The sequence below is a fragment of the Anser brachyrhynchus genome (genome assembly GCF_964034855.1).
Source record: "Anser brachyrhynchus genome assembly, chromosome: 18".
Classification (NCBI taxonomy): domain Eukaryota; kingdom Metazoa; phylum Chordata; class Aves; order Anseriformes; family Anatidae; genus Anser; species Anser brachyrhynchus.
The window spans coordinates 11892869-11909043 of record NC_137711.1 but is presented as its reverse complement, the minus strand read 5'-3'; the positions used below and the strand labels follow the sequence as shown (position 1 = coordinate 11909043).

The window sequence follows — 16175 nt, the reverse complement described above, 5'->3', positions numbered from 1 at the left end:
TGCGCTGCTGGCCAGATCACCAGCCCCCGTGTGGTGGTTTTACTGTGGTGATTTTACTCGGGAAAGTTAACTCCATCCCAGACTGAGCCAGCACACCCAGCTGGCAGTATCAGCCCCCTGCCCTGCAAACAGATCCAACTCTATCTGAAAGGCAACCAAGCCACGCAAAAAGGTCCTTAAGCCAGCAGACCCTAAATAAGATGCACCCATGCTCGTAACACCTCAAAATACAGCTGAGTGGAAAGGGATGTTGGCTCACTGCATGTGTACTTGGGCCCATCTGTCATCATCTCTGGCTTGTGACAACTGCTTTGTGTCCTTTGGTATGTGGCAATGTATTACGTCCGCTCTTCAAAGTGCCTGTTGAGAAGCCAAGATGAGCAGAAGTGAAGACTCCTTTAGGATCTGTGGCCTAGAGCTCTCTGAGCACAGAAGAGTGGCTTTTTACCAGGTGTGCTGTGGCAGTGGTTAGAAAAAATTCCTTTCAGAGTGGAATTAATTTTGATTGTGAGAGCGATAAAAAATGCAAATGCAAATCAGCCCAGACATAACACAGTGATATGTCCCATAGAGATACCTCCAGGAGATATCAGATCTTGTTAACCTAGAAATAGGTAAAATATATCTTGGAAATTTGATTTGAATTATTATCAGTTAAAAAAAAAGAGAGAGATCTGATCAAAATCTGATCTCAGAGATGAAAGGTATGGATTTAAAAAGAGAACATCATAATGTTTGATAAATAGCTCCTATGCAAGGTATTGTAAGAATTATTTAATGTTTGTTCAGCACATTGGAAATCCAAAATCCTAAATCAGAGTTGGGTTTATCGTTAGCTTGGTGTAACAGATGGTATTAGTACAATTAAAGCAAGATGTATTGCAAGAGGGATTATTTTTCTTCACTCATTTGCAGAACTAAGCAAACTATTAGAGAGGTTGAATCTCATCCCACAACTCTGATCTAAGAGCATTTGAAATAATAATGATATGTGAAGCGAAGCTGCAGAGAGAAGCAATATCTTTAGCACTGAGAAGTTTTATTTCCTTTTCCATATTTGTTTTCATTTGCTCTCTCTAGCCTCCATTAAGCAATTTTGCAGGCTTTCCTGGAAGTTGATTGATGTGGAGTGCATTTTATTGTCAGAAAGAGAAACACAAGTTGCTGGAGAGACCTGAGTTAGTGAAACAAGCCGTTGATTTCTTGCCCTGACAGCATCCCATCTTTCTCCCAGGTCAGGCAGCCTGCTGAGAGCGAGCATTGCTTTGGAGAGGATAATGTGGGCTTGTTAGTTTAAGATTATATTCTCTCAGGCATAAGCCACCTGAATCCCCTGTGCTCATGAGAGCAACTGTGAGACTGGAAACAAGCCCATGGTACCTTTTGGGGCCCTGCAAAACATTTTCTGCAGTCAGTACACAGTAGACAGGCTATCCCAGGTCATGCTCAAGGCGTGGTGCTGTGGTGGGACGCTCACTTGATGTCTTTTAAGCTCTTCTTAGGGGAGTGTTGTTCTCCAGCCTGAGCCCTGCTCAGGTGTCCACTGTTGGTTCTAGCACAAGCAGTGTTCACAGAATCACAGAATGGTTTGTGTTGGAAGGAACCGTAAAGACCATTCTATTCCAATTCACCTGCCATGGGCAGGGCCCCCTGCCCCCAGCCCCGGCTGCCCCCAGCCCCACCCAGCCTGGCCTTGGGCACTGCCAGGGATGGGGCACCCACAGCTCCTGGGGCAGCCTGCGCCAGGGCCTCACCGCCCTGTCAGTGAAGAATTTCTTCCTTATGTCTAATCAAAATCCACCCTCTTTTAGTTTAAAGTCACTACCCCTTGTCCTGTCACTACAGCCCCTGACCCAGAGTCCCTCTCCAGCTTTCTTGTAGGACCCCTTTAGGTGGCCCTCACTCCCTGTGAAGTGGTTCTGGTCTGGCAAAACCCTGAGTAAGAGCTGGGTGTAGAACAAGTGTGATGGCCCTGGACGTAGGCAGGACTTCTAGGCTAGATGTAGATGTAGACAGGAGATCAGGAGCTGGACAAAGACATGGACAGGAGCATAGTTCCCTCACAAATGTCTGCTCAGGCATTTGTGGGTTTGGGCACCTGGGGACAGCGGGTATCAGTTTGTACAAGTCCCCTTGGAATAAGCTACATTTGAGGGAGGCATCTGATGAAATAGGCAGGTGTTTGATCCAGGCCCTCCTTACCTCAGATAGAATTAGCCACCCCCTTGATCTCAGGGGAGATGTTTGCACTTGCCCCGTAAGGCCAGCCTGTATAAACATTACAGGTGATCATGTGTATCGGGGTACAGCAGATGGAGGTTTTGGCAATCTAACTAAGACCTCTTCTTTCCTTTGTAGGCCGGGATAATCACAGATGCCAGGCTCAAGGAACTAACCCCGGCCATGCCTGTCATTTTCATCAAAGCCATTCCAGCTGACAAGCAAGATATCCGTAGTGTGTACCCGTGTCCTGTCTACAAAACACGCCAAAGAGGGCCAACTTATGTGTGGACTTTTAACCTTAAAACTAGAGAAAATCCTTCCAAGTGGGTGCTAGCTGGTGTGGCGTTGCTGCTACAGATCTAGACTCACCAGCAGCGCGCCTCATTTAAAATCCCTAACAATTTCTTTCTCAGACAATTTTGAAAACAATATTCTTAGGCTAAACCCAAGCTCCATCTCTCTGCGTAGTGGCCTCTTGGCCTAACTAGAGCCTGCAAGGAGTTGAGAGAGGTACAGACACTTGGACCAGATTCTTGGCTGCTGTAAACCAATGTCCCTTGGTTCCTGCACTGCTGCGCTCGAAGATCCAAAGCCACACCCAGATTTTCCATACCCAGAGCGTGTTAAGCTCAAATCTGAAATTAAAGTTCATTTCTCTTTCATGATTCAAAAGTAGTTTCTCCAGAATCATAGGTAGTTCAGTGATGTGTGAAATTCTTTAGATCTTGTTCTTTTCTGTATGTGAATGTTTCTTTCTCATAAGTGCAATGTTGAACCCAGCAGCCGTGGTGGATGTGTTCTGTTACTTGCTAATATTCCCGTAAACTTTAGAACCATTGAAAATAGTACTAATATCTAATGTGAATAATGTAATCAACAGGAAAAATACAGCACGGGGCTTGTTTAAGAAGACTATTTCATAATGATAGAAAATTACTAATAAAAATCATTGTTCCTGGCCTAGTACTGCCTGGAGACCAGTATGACACATTTACTCATTGCGTAGAGAGTGTGTGCAGTGACAGGTGGGACAAATGCACCTGTTTGGATAGTTGCACTTGTAAATATGAATGGAGTGGGTAAGAGCTGATGTGTTCCAGAGAGGGATGATGGGCTGCGCATTACCTCAGTGAGCCAGGCACACGGTGCTTTTCGGTCTGCAGGAGCTGGGACATGTGGAGTTAGGGTTGCCTGGGGACATGGAGCTGTGCTGCGCTCTCCCTGCAGTCTGCAGTCCTTTGTGGCATGGCACAGGACCCTGCGTCTGCTCTTTGCTGTTTCTCCTCCTCATCTGGTATGTGTTATCCTGCTGCCCCTCACCATGCTTGTAGCCATGGGTTTTTCATTAGTGGGGTCACTGCCCTCTCTGAGCTTGCTGCAGGTATCTGGCATTGTTTGCTGTATCTTACTGAGACAACTCTGACCTGCCATATGGCGTCATGCCCTCCCTGAAGAGCATTTCAGGAATCCTGTGGAAAGCTCCTCCGAAGCCTGGGCTGAGCCCACTGCTTCATCTCAGTGAGCAGGAGCTCACCAGCATCACCTGAGGACTCTACAGTGAAAGGTCTCCAGAGAGGTCTCTAAATCAGAGGTTTCATCAGACAGCTTCCTCGTCCAGAGCATCCTAAAGAAGTGGGTAAGTGTGAAATCCCCAGTGTTCAGAATGCCAAAAGCCAGGAAGCAGCAGTGCTGATGTTCCCTGCTGACCACGTGTTGCAGTGCAGGGAAGCAGGCGTGTGTTGCATGGTCCTGTGCTGTCACCACATGCCATACAATGCCACCCTTCCCTGGCCTGCTGGGAAGTGCTCCTGTGGCCTTGGTAGCTCTGCCAGCCTGTGTGCCAGTCAGTTATGGAGAGGGGGATGCTCACAAGGGCTCATCCAGCTTTCAGTTCATCTGGGTTTTGTGGAGAGCCCTATGCTGGGAGATGGAGAAGAGGATGATTCAACTTGCTGCCAAGGAGCAGATCTGTGTTTGGTAGTCTTCAACCCTCCTTACTTGCATCTTGCCACTCCTAAACAGCTTCCTGTGGTTGTGGAGCCAGCCAAGGGCTGGATGTGTGGAGGCTGCTGCAGGCTCCACGTTCGGTGGGCAGCACTGGGTTCCTCACAGCCTCATATCAAACTCATATCTTTTAGGTGGCCTCAGCTGACACTGATGGGGACATCCCATGCCAATCCAGGGCATCTGCTTTCTACCCAAAGTAATGTAGGAGGGTGAGGTTCTCTGGTTTTGTGGGAGCTCCACAGTAACTGTCTCGGGCTGAGCAGTGTAGCAGATGTCTTCCTGAGGGAATGCAGAGATGCAAAATCCTTGTCTTTGCATTTCTGGAGAACACTGACCTTCTAGGGCAAGGTTAGATGAGGACACTTTCTGGCAAGAACTTTGTTTAGTTGTCAGGCAGCAAGTTACGGCTTAGCAAAAGACATCTGCAGATGATATGTAATACAAGGGAGAAAGCTGTGAAAGTTTCCTATTTTAAAAGTGCTCTTAACCTGTAAATGACGTAGCCAGTTCTGTAGACTATTCCAGATGTCCACTGTCTTGCTAGAAGAGGTCTGTTAGTGGGAGAGGGCTATTAAATTAAATCAAATTCCTCCTAATTTAAGTTAAAACCAAGAGCTTTGCAAGTTGAGTGCATTAAATTCTCCATGTATTTGACCATACAGGACGTATAGATGCACAGAGCACTGTTGAATTAAACACGTAAAAGCAGGAGCAGAACGTACAGTGCATTGTGCTCCAGATAATGTTGCTTGGTTAGTCCTTGTTTGATATTTCTTTACAGCTCCTTCCGCCACAGGCTTCTCACTGTTCCATAGGATTTCCTCCATTCCGGAGTCTGTTACTGTCAAAAATTTCATGTTTCCTCTCTTTTAACCCCCCCCCCCTTCCTTTTTCCAGCATACCAGAGCCTCTCTCTGCTCAGTATTGCCCTCCAGTTGCCCCCATACCTTCAGGGAAGGATAAGTTCACCAATTCCCCAGGCACTGCTTGCTCTTTCCGGAGCAACAGCCTGGGCTGTTCTCCTGCCAGCTGAAGAAGAATGGGATGTTGACAACAAAATGGATCCGATTGTTTTATTATATATATCTTCCTGCATAATTCACCAGTTGGGCAGGCAGGGTAGTGGGGAGATATTTATAGATACTAGAAATGTCACCAGGGTGCTCATTCTTCATCCTTTGAAAATCATCACGGGAAAGAGTTGGCTGCAAAATGCTACAACAGGAGAGTGAATAATTTGGTGCTTTAGGGGAGGAGAAAAAAATCTGACAGGCATGAGATTTTCCAACCATATCTGCCTAAAACAGGCAATTAAATACAGCTGGCCAAGCTATTCATTAGGAGTAGTGCATTAGTCAAAGGTGAGCTTTTTCTGTCCGTGAGCTCTTCCAAGACAGCTGCCTGCTTGGCGTTTCCAGCGTGCGCCTTCCTGCCCACCCGTGGTCAGGTGGAAGGGGCTGAGCTGTGAAGGACCCTGTCACCAGGGCTGGCACAGCCCCTCTTGTGTGCAGAGGTTTGCTCCTGAAGGCAGAGGAGCCCTGCAGCCTCTGCAGTGGTCACACACCACCCTCCGAATGGCAAATTGCTGCTTGGAAGGCCTGGGGTGTAGCGAGAGAGCGGGCAGTGAGGGTCAGGGCTCCTTATGCAGAAAGTGGTCGCGTTTTTTTCGGGCTGGCTTTTCTTTCAGACCAAGATGATGTCTCTCATCACTCCTCACCAGCTGGATTGTGGCTGCTGCTGCTTGTGTCCTCCCAGAGCACCCACGTAACAAAATGAGGGTACGACCTGACCTTTGGCAGAGCTGCCGAGTGCCAGCAGAAGCCATGCATTGAGCTAGCCATGGTCATCAGCCGGTGGCCGTGTGGTGGGGTGGCACCTTCTCATGGGAAGCAAATGCTCAGCCCCTCATGGCAGCACGCGGGGATTTCAGATGGTGCCACCTGTCTGGCTGGAGGAAGCTGCATGTCTCTGTGGGACATGCAGCAGGGCAGAGCCTGGAGCAGTAGGATTTTGCTTTGGCTTCAGCATGGCATCCTGCAGGGCTGTCCCTTGCTGAAGAAGGTCCAAAGACAGGGCCCCATCAGGGCAGGTCACTTCTGAACTCTGAATCTGGGGTGTGAGGTAAAGCCTGGGTGCACACAGACTTATGCACCCCAGCATCATGGGGCTGCAGGACCATCACCATGGGGCTGCAGAGTTTCACCCGTCACCATGGCTAGTGGCCTCATAGTCCAGTGGTCCCAGTTCCCGTTCAGCACTAAAACCCTGCCTGGTGTTAAAGAGCAGTTTTCATCACCTCTTTGTGTTTCATGCTGATCCACAGAGACAACAAATGACACTATCCTTGGCAGTGTCTGGATTGGCGTTGGGGTGGGCACCATTCTTCATCCTGCTGCTGCAAGGGCAAGAGGGAAAATCAAGGGGAGTCCACAGGACTGGTGCACATCTAAGGCTTCTCCTGACACAGGAATCACACCTCATTTTTTAATAAGGAATAACAAGACCAAAAAAAAATAGTCCTTTTATTTGCACTCTCACAAATTTCACCCCTTTTACATCAGCAGGAAGCTCTGAATGCAAACCCAATGTGGGCTATTGCCCCTTGAGTGCTGGGCTGCTCACCAACTGGCATCGCAGTACAACATTCATGTGCCCTGACTTTGGGCACTGAAAAGGTAAGTGTCTCAGTCTGAGCTGGTCTCTGGACATCCTTTGCAGCCAGCAGAAAGAAAGTGGCTCATGTAGCAAGACATCTGACCCATCTTTGCAATCTCATGGTGAGATCAAGGTCTGTTGAAATGCCCAAGAGATGCCAGGTCTGATGGAGATGCTGAGATTTCTTACACCTGAGGACAAACGCATAACTCCCACCCTTTTGCCCTGTCCCATTTCAGCCAGATCCTGCATCCCACGATTTCATGTGGCACTGGATGCCCAGGGCAGCCCTATAAAGCTCTCACCTCTTCTGAACCTCTCTGCAGCTGCTGGCAGCTTGCAGAGCCCTGTGGGGCTGGTTTGGGGCTGGCTACTCAAAGAGTCTGTGGTCAATTAGTTAACTCCAGACTGCTGACATTTTCCAAGGGGATGAAAGTAAAAGAAGGAAAATTGTGCTATTGAACACTTCATATCAGCCAAAATTGAATGAGCTCTCCTGGGACAGCGAAAAGGCTTTTCCATAGCCTGGGAGTGTTGTACCTGCTGCAAATTATAATCAGCAGAGCACATTTCAAAGTAAAGTCTTCACAAATGCCTTGTAACGGTGCCTGAAATGTTGAGGTTAACCAACTCAATTCTACTGCAACCATTTCTCGCAGAGCAAAGGAAAATGTAGGCTCGACATGTGAAAGGAGAACCTGGCTGGTGGTCAGTAGATTGGTTGCACTGGGGCAAATTTATTGCGACTATTAACAGGCACGGGCAATGCCCAGTGATGCAAATTCTGCACGTATTACTGCTCAATTATTTACAGAACAAAACCAGCTTTAATGTATCAGCTAGACACATTCATTTTATAAAGTGGCGTTAATACATTTAATTAGCAATGGCTTATTAGATTCATGTCCATTATTATGCATTGTTTCTTAAATGACTGTAATTGCCCAAACAAATCTACAAATATATTTACCTTGTTAATGGTTGTGCACCTCATTTAAAAACCTTTTAGACCGCAGAAGATATTCATGGAGTCATGAGCAGCCCTTCTAATTTGAGTGCTAGTGTGCCTGTTAGTGCAGAAGGATTATTTAAGGCTTTACTTACTTTGTTAGAGTTTTGCAGCCTGCTTACCTACGCGCAGACTTCACAAAGTTTTCCTTTAGGACACTTACATCATTCATTCCGATTGGTGTCAAAAGACTTGAGGAAAAAATCCAAATCTGCATTCAATATCTTGGCTCAGTGCTCCCAAGAGTGTGGCAGGAGTTGGGATGGGGGGAACTGAGTGCTTTTGTATCTCTGGCATCTGCAACACCTCCAGTGCCAGGGAAGGGCTCTTTCAGGGTGCCTAGATTCACTGTTGAAAATGCTGCCTTGTAGAAATCAGAACCTTTGCAGTGTTATGTAAGGTTTGATGAAAGGTTCACAAGGAAAAATGTCCATGATCAAAGTTTGGTCCAGGCCAGCAAATGTGGGCTTACCTCTGAGCTGAGCGAGCAGGGGGATGCTCCAGACCACAGTGTGGCACCCGGCGACTCTGCTGGAGGCAGAGCCGAGCCGAGGTGTGCCGTCGGCTGTGCTTAGCAGAGATCTCCACTGCAGCCTCGTGCTGGAGAGTCATCAACACACACGGTACGTGTGGGACTGGATAAATGGGGAAATGATTGTAAGAGACAGGCAGAGTTCACAGGGCCTTAGCAAATTATACAGTGAATGCGTAATTGTTGAAGGGAAATAAGTTTTGTTAGTTGCTGCCTGACAGATTAGCTGGCTGGATGTGGCCGTTCACTCTCTCACAGCAGAGGCAGGATAAATCGGAACAAAACCAGCTTTTTCTTTTGGAAACCGCTTTCCCTTTTGCCGTAGCCATGTGCTATTTATGGAACTGGATTGTTATGACATTGCCTACACGTTGCCTGTGCTCTGTCTACTTAACAAGCATTTCAATTAATTACTGTAATGCTATTATTGGGAAGAAGTGACAGATAGGAGGAAAATGATTAGATAATGAGAAATAAATTGCTATCAGAGGTATCAGAGGTACTCACAACACAGAGTGAGTTTGCTTCCCTTCGGAAAGGTATTTGATACATGGATGGATGCGATGGCTGCCTGTGGATGTAGGGAGGTCTTCTCAGACTGGGGCTGGCTGAAGATGCTGGTGGGAAGCACGTAGAGATGCCTCCACCCAAGGAACCTGGTGCAAGCCGATGTCATTAGTCTCTTAATAGGTGTATTTACACGGGAAGCTGGGATGACTTGAACAGCATGGACAGGATTTGTCCCTCGTCATGCAGACCTGGATGTTCACACTCTCATGCCAGCCTCCTGGGCAGGAGTCCCCATCGGTGCCCCACATGGGGGTGGCATCCCATGGTGCCTGACTGGCTGTGCTGCCTGCCCCTCCTAGGAGGCCGCACCGCATGGGGTGATGAGGGAGCATGGGGGGACGAGGGACCATGGGGGGGACAAGGGACCTTGGGGGGATGAGGGACCATGGGGGAACAACAGGCTTTCCCTCTCCCAGGGCAGTGGGGTGGGCTGACCTCCTCCCAGAGCCCACCCTGACAGGGTAGGGGCAGGGCATCCTTGCCCAGCCAGAGGAGGAGAGCACATTGCTGTGGGGGACGTCCTGCCCCTCGGTCACACATGCTGTTACAGCCAGGAGGTGGTGTGATGACCAGTATGCGTGCCTCATTTTCCCCAGTGTGCGCTGTAGCATCTCAGAAGTGAAAGGAAGGATAAGGCGAAGGTAAAGGAGCCTACAGAAGCATCCAGGCTGGTATGGATCAGGCCTCCAGCAGCTGAGTGGGGCTATTCACGTGATGAGCAGCAGATGCAGCAGGGCCCCACTCCTGGCCTCTGCACCAGATGCGAGGCTGGAAGGTGGCGGAGATGCCAGCTACAAAAATACGGGCGGGTTCACAAGCCCCAGGGCTCTGGGCTGTCGGGGCATGTGTCACTGGGGAGAGCTCTGCCTGCTGCACTGGTGGTCCCCAGTGGCCCAGGGACTGGTCCGGACTGGCCATCAGCAGACTCGAGTTTGCTGCTTGCATTAATTAATTGTCTTGAAGCAGCCATACTTTGGGATGGCAGGAGTGCAGCCAGAAGCTGACCTTTCCCCAGACCCTTCCCAGCTGAGGAATCCCATCCCCAGGGAAGGTCTGGGGGTAGGGAGTGCCAGGGAAACCATCTCCAGCCGTGTCCCCTGCTCCCCATGTCCCTGCCCCAGAGGGACCAGGGATGCCCCGGGGCAGTGGCCAGGGGATGCTTTCAGGCCAGGACTAACTTGCGTACCCCAAAGTAATGACAGGAGATGCCAACTGAGCTCTCATTAATTTTCCACGATGCAAGCATCTCTGCTCTCTGAAGCCAGCTCATACGGCTTTATTACCACGCTCTGCTGGGAAGTCAGGGACAGCTCACACAGATCCACAGAATCACAGAATGGTTGAGGTTGGGAGGGACCTCCACAGACCATCTAGTCCAACCCCCCCTGCTCAAGCAGGGTCACCAGAGCATGTTACACAGGATGGCATCCAGGTGGGTTTTGAATATCTCCGAAGAAGGAGATTCCACAGCCTCTCTGGGCAGCCTGTTCCAGTGCTCTGTCACCCAAACCATAAAGAAGTTCCCCCTTGTATGGCGATGAAACCTCCTGTGGTTCAATTTATACCCGTTACCCCTTGGCCTATCACTGGCCACCACTGAGAAGAGTTTGGCCCCAGCCTCTTTATGTTGTCCCCCCAGGTATTTGTAGGGATTGATGAGATCCCCTCTCAATCTCCTCTTCTCTAGGCTAAACAGGCCCAGCTCACTTATAGGACAGATGCTCCAATCCCTGAATCATCTTCGTGGCTCTTCACTGGACCCTCTCTAGAAGCTCTACATCCCTCTGGTACCGGGGAGCCCAGAACTGCACACAGTATTCCAGGTGTAGCCTCACCAGGGCTGCGTAGAGGGAGGATCACCTCTCGACCTGCTGTCCACACTCCTCCCGATGCAGGCTAGGATCCCGCACAGTCCAAGTCTGCTCTCCAGGGGTCTGTCCTATCCTGAGCACCAGAGAAGAGGGGTGGCCCCATGGGATAACCCCCACACACACCATGAGAGAAAGGTACCTGTGGCTGTAAGATGGGGTCACACAGGATGCCCATGGCCTCTTTCTCACCCTCAGTGCCGACGTGACAGGGTGCTGGATGTGACAGGTCCACCCCTTGAGCTTCTCCTGCTGGGCTCTGAGCTGCAGTTTTCATGAAAAGCTGCTGAGGTAGCTTGGGACAGCGGAGAGCACCTGCAGAGGCCCCACCACCACGCCAGGTCCCCTCGGTGTGAGCTCAGGGCCCACGCCGAGCAGCTCGGTGCATGGCACAGGGCCCAGCACAGCACACCGTCCCATCGAGAGCATCGCCCTGCGTGTGGTGTCCTCCTTCCCGCGGCAGTGCCTGCCACAGCAGGGCACGATGCTGAGGAGGAAGATGCTCTCCATGCACTGCTCCTGGGAGAGCTGGGGGTCTCCAAGGCTCCAGAGCCTGCTTTTACCTGGCACATTTCTGGGGAGAGCTGAGGGCCCTTCCCTCTGCACTTCCCTTTAACAGCTCTGATAAGCGACCTGTGGCTGCTTTCACTCCATTAGAAGCTCAGCTCATGCCTGCACCAGGCTGAGAGCATGGGATCTGCCAGATATTCATCACAAAACCATCTTGCTGTCGGCAGATACCTTCCGTATGTTCCTGAAATGGGGTGAGGCAGCCCCCCTCTCCTACCACTCATGCCCCAACCTTCGCGTCGTGCTCTGCCCCACAAGATCCTCCTGCACGGGGCTCCTTGATGCAGGGGGAGAGGAGAGGGGTTGCATGGCATTTCCTGCCCAGGAGATGTGAGGGAAGCCACGAGCAGCAAGCTGGAATCCCCGCGAGGTCTGGCCTTCACTTTCCAACACAAAAGGCATCACACGGGGCATGAGGGAACATGGATATGGATCTAATTATGGTGTGGAAAGCGGTCAGGGCTGGAAATCAATTAACTGTTCTTCAGAAGGACTGAGTGCCCCAAGTTGAGGATAATTGTGAACAGAAAAATGTAAAGGGAAAAAAGAAAATGGACAGAAAACTAAATTTCTTCAAGGAAAGGTATTTGGAAGCAAAAATCCACAAGCAGAAAGACAGGTGTAAGATCGTGGTGAATGGATGGCATTAGCAACTGCAAATAAATCTGAATGCAAAACAATGAAACAGAGGAAAAACAAACCTTCACAAACCAAACTGTGAGATGTGAGAAATCAGTAAGGGAAGTAAGCAGAGGTGTTAGTATCTTCTGGGATCAATGCACTCAGCTGGCTTTCCTGTGGCTCTCCGTAGAAGAGCTGGGGCTGTTGCCCACCTAGCAATGTTCACATTTGAGCTGCCCTCGAAAACATGGGAATTTCCAAAGGCCCCACAATATGTGAACATAATGAAATGGCCACCTGGAATGACCCAGCTAGATGAGGTGCTTAGGAAGGGAGCATGAATGAAAGGCCATATGCAGTCCCTCTGATGCTGAATGAAATGCCAGCAATGTGATTATTGCGAGTCTCCGAGGCTTTATAGGGCATAGGTCTTGTCAAACAAACAAACGATGCAATTACTGGTTGGGCTGACAAAGGTATCTGCACAGACATAATAGACTTAGTCCACAGGAGGCATTTCGTTTACTAACGTATAATATGCTAATAAAATTTCAGTTTGGGAAATGCAGAGTGAGGGGATGGGTTTCGGGAGGAAGGACTCCACCAGGAACTGCGATCCCAGCGTGCCCTAACTGCGGAAGGGGAGCATGTCAGTGCTGGCAGCACACCTACATGTCAGCATTGGAAAAGATGCCCAGAGCATAGCAGTTAACTGGGAGCATCTCAGTTTTGGACGGGGATACCTGAGTGCTGATGCTTTTACATTACAATGTGTTTGGTTACTAGCCTGGCAGTAACCCCAGGCACAGAGCTGAGATGTCCCTGTCCCTGCAGGCATAAGGAGAGCAAAGTGATTGTCTTCTTTTCTGCTCACCTTCCTTGGAGACAGGTCACCACAGCGCTTTTTCCAGAGATGAAACCATTTCTCTCTTGATCATGGACACTGCACTCTGTCCTCTGTGGCCTTAGCACTAACCCTAAGGGTGAATTGGCTCCTGAGGGAAGGTGTTTCAGCACTCCTTAGAAGAACCAGTTCTGGCTCTGCTGGGAGATTGCGCTGGAGCCAGCAGCACCTCGTGGTCAGCAGCCCATGCGCCTGCCTTGCCTGCCTGCAGGCCTGATCCTGCTCCCCCCTCTGTACCAGCCAGGCCACCTGCCTGATCTGTTTGCTCTTAGGAGTCATTTGTCCCCAGCCTGTTTGATTTAGGAACATCTGGGATGGTTATGACAACAACAGCATCTGGTGTCAACCCGGCCAGGCTGGTGGGACCGAGAATCAGGGACTGGGGACATGTGTTGGAGAACTGCTGGGGCAAAGTGTCAGGCTGCCTGCACAGGTGATGGTGCGTGGGAGAAGGAACGAGAGGCATCTCTGCAAATTAACGAGACATTTGATTGCCGGCTGGGATATACTTGACTTCAGAGGACCTCTGCATCTGGGAGCAGTGCCAGTAGCCTGAAGAATAGAATAATTGGCGTGGGTTGATGGGTGGATAACAATAAAAAAGCTCTATTAACACTGACAGGGGATGAGAGTGGAGAATTGCTTTGTCAGGAGCCATCTCTTCCCCTTCAGTCTCCACATGTATGCAGAGGATTGTCTGGTTTAAAGTTAAATCTGTGTCTAAAGAACAAGCCAGGATTGCTGTTATATGAGAGGCATGAAAACAGCTTTCTCATTACCCTGGCCACCACGTATCACCCATCCAGCACCCACTCATCCATGGGCTTATGATAAGCTGATCATAATGTCAAGTGGTAAGGGTTCCTCCAAATAGTCCTTATGGCCCCATCCTCAAATCTATGCTAAACCTTTCTTTTTGCTGTGTTATACATAAATATATATGTACAAAATATTTTTATGATACAGTTGTTTTTTTTTTCTTTTTTTTTTAAGATATCATGGTAGCCAAAAGGATTGTCTGGGAAATCAAAAGGCAACCAAGTCCTTCCCAATGGAGAACAGCCCAAGGAAAACCATTGCCCATGCTCGTCTTCAAAGAAGATAGCACTCAAACGCTTTCAGTCTTCCTGGAAGATTGTTTTATTAGTTCAACCTGGAGAACTGAAGAACCACAGAAAATTAACTCATCTTATAACCTTTCCTTGTAAAGATCAGTCAGGAAAATTTGTGGATGGACTCCCAGAGCAGGCGGTGAGTTAGCAAGAGGTGATGAGCAAACACGTCTCTCTGCAAAGACCACTTAAGAACTGGTGATGCCTTTGCAGTGCTGCAGGGACCGGCTGCCACTGCAGGCTGTAGCTAGGGCTCCTGTGGACAGCAGTACGGTGGGTGAAATCACACCAGGCCAAGGATGAGTGTTTTCCAGAAGTGGCACCTTGAAAAAACTGGCAGGGAGAGTTCACCACTTCTGACAGTGCTTGCTCCTGTATCATCGTCTCCGGTAAAAATCTGCACCTTTTATTTCCAGTCGGTCTATGCCTGGCTTCAGCTCCCAGATATCAGTCCTGTTGTCTTTCCCAGTTTATTGCAGAGCCTTTCAGAACTTGATGTTTTTCCTCATTAAGTTACTTATTTGTTGCGAGCACATTGCCTTTCAAGTCTCTCTTCAATTAGCTAACCAGATCAAGCTTTTAAACCCTTCACTTCAAAGTGTCCTCTCCTGTCCTCAGAACATTTTATGGCTCTTTTTTTGCACTCTCTCACTTTTTATCATTCCTCTAATGTGTGTGGCTGGCCTCAGCATAGTCATCCCCAGAAGCCAAAGTCACCTCCCTGCCCCAGCCCTCTCCTCTGTTCCTATATCTAAGAGCAGTGTTAGCTGTCTTGCTGCTGAGCCACGTGGAGCTGCGGTGCTGCTTCGAACCCTAAATCCAGGTCAGTGCTGGGGCTTTTGGGATCAGCTTTGGTCATGGCTGCATCAGCTGTGAAGCCAAGCCAGAGCTCTCTGCAGTCACACCGGCCAGCTTACCTTTAAGTATATATACGTGTGTTTATATATGAAATGGAGGCTGTATCTTGGCTGTGTTGATCGACTTTAAAACCAGTGGCTTGGGTTTGATCCTGCCTGCTGTCAGCCCTTGTCTTGCAGAGCGGAGGAGCTGGCGGCTCACTCACAGCTGTGACTGCAGAGGAGCAGGGCAGCCACTGCTGCCAGCCCCTGCTGTGGTGTGCCCTTTGTGCAGGAGGGCGTGCAGCCCCCTACAGCCCTCGCTGTGGTCCCCCCCAGTGCCCCATCACCTCCCAGCATGTCAGCACAAAGGGCCTCCTTTTCTCAAGCCACAGCTGGCTGGCGTGCTGCAGCGGCAGCAGCTGGAGGAGAGGACAAGGGGTGGAGAGTGTGATCCTTTCCTGGACCATTTTTCCAGCTCCACTGACCCGTACAGTTCCTGAGCTGGGATTTGCATCTGATTCCACAAGGAGAGCAGAGAGGGGTGCAGGCTGGAAGAAGGTGAGACAGTGGCTTTCCCAGAACTTTTCCCCCACCTTGGTCATCACCATGTCTCACAATACTTGGAGATGATCCTGTAACACATCCTCCCCACTTCTTTCCTGTAGGCTTTGTGCTCATAGAGATGAACGTGCACTGACTTATTTTCTAAAACTGATCAAGTTTTTAGCAAGTTTTCCCAGCAGGAAGGATGTCCCAGCCTGAATCAGGTATGACTGCGTGCTGTTGCTGTATAGTGGGTTTGTTAATTAACAGCGAAGGAGGTGGCTGCCTGCTCCTGAGACAATGAGAAATTGTCTCCTTTTAAATGGAAATCCTTTGAATTCCAATGTACTAGAGCCAGGACATTGACTAATAGGCTGTCCAGGAGGTGCTAATTTGAATTTACCTTTGAAAAAAGACGTGACGAGGAAGGCGGATTAAATCACATAATCCAGCGTTTGACTAAATCCATTTCTTGAGCTCTTTGATCTGTCTAATTACCTGCTAGCTAGCTGCCTTGGAAGAATATCTTCAAACTTTAACAGGGATGGTTGGAAATCATGATTTGGCACCCTCAGTGCTCATAACTGGGCGAGTAAAGAGGGCAGCAGGTCCAACACAGCCTGGCATTCTTTGGAGATGAGCGAGCGGTTGCCACTCCTGACCATAGTCCATCAATGGCAAGTCCCAGCCAGCACGCTGCAGGCTGCAGGCGCTCCCCAAAC

The 16175-nt window shown here is 49.4% G+C and overlaps 1 protein-coding gene across 4 annotated transcripts in view; it reads left to right on the top strand.

Moving 5' to 3' along the window:
* DNAH9 (dynein axonemal heavy chain 9) overlaps nt 1–15246 on the top strand; it is a 210146-nt gene extending 194900 nt beyond the window's left edge. For 3 of the 4 annotated variants that reach the window (XM_080560623.1, XM_080560622.1, XM_080560624.1), the window contains one exon: nt 2359–3820. In XM_080560623.1, coding sequence (XP_080416749.1) covers nt 2359–2586 — 228 coding nt within the window. In that variant the 3' untranslated portion in view covers nt 2587–3820. Of the gene's footprint in view, nt 1–2358; nt 3821–13952 lie in introns of those variants that run through there. The other variant, XM_080560625.1, reaches the window with a different exon arrangement.
* Nucleotides 15247–16175: the final 929 nt, after the last annotated feature.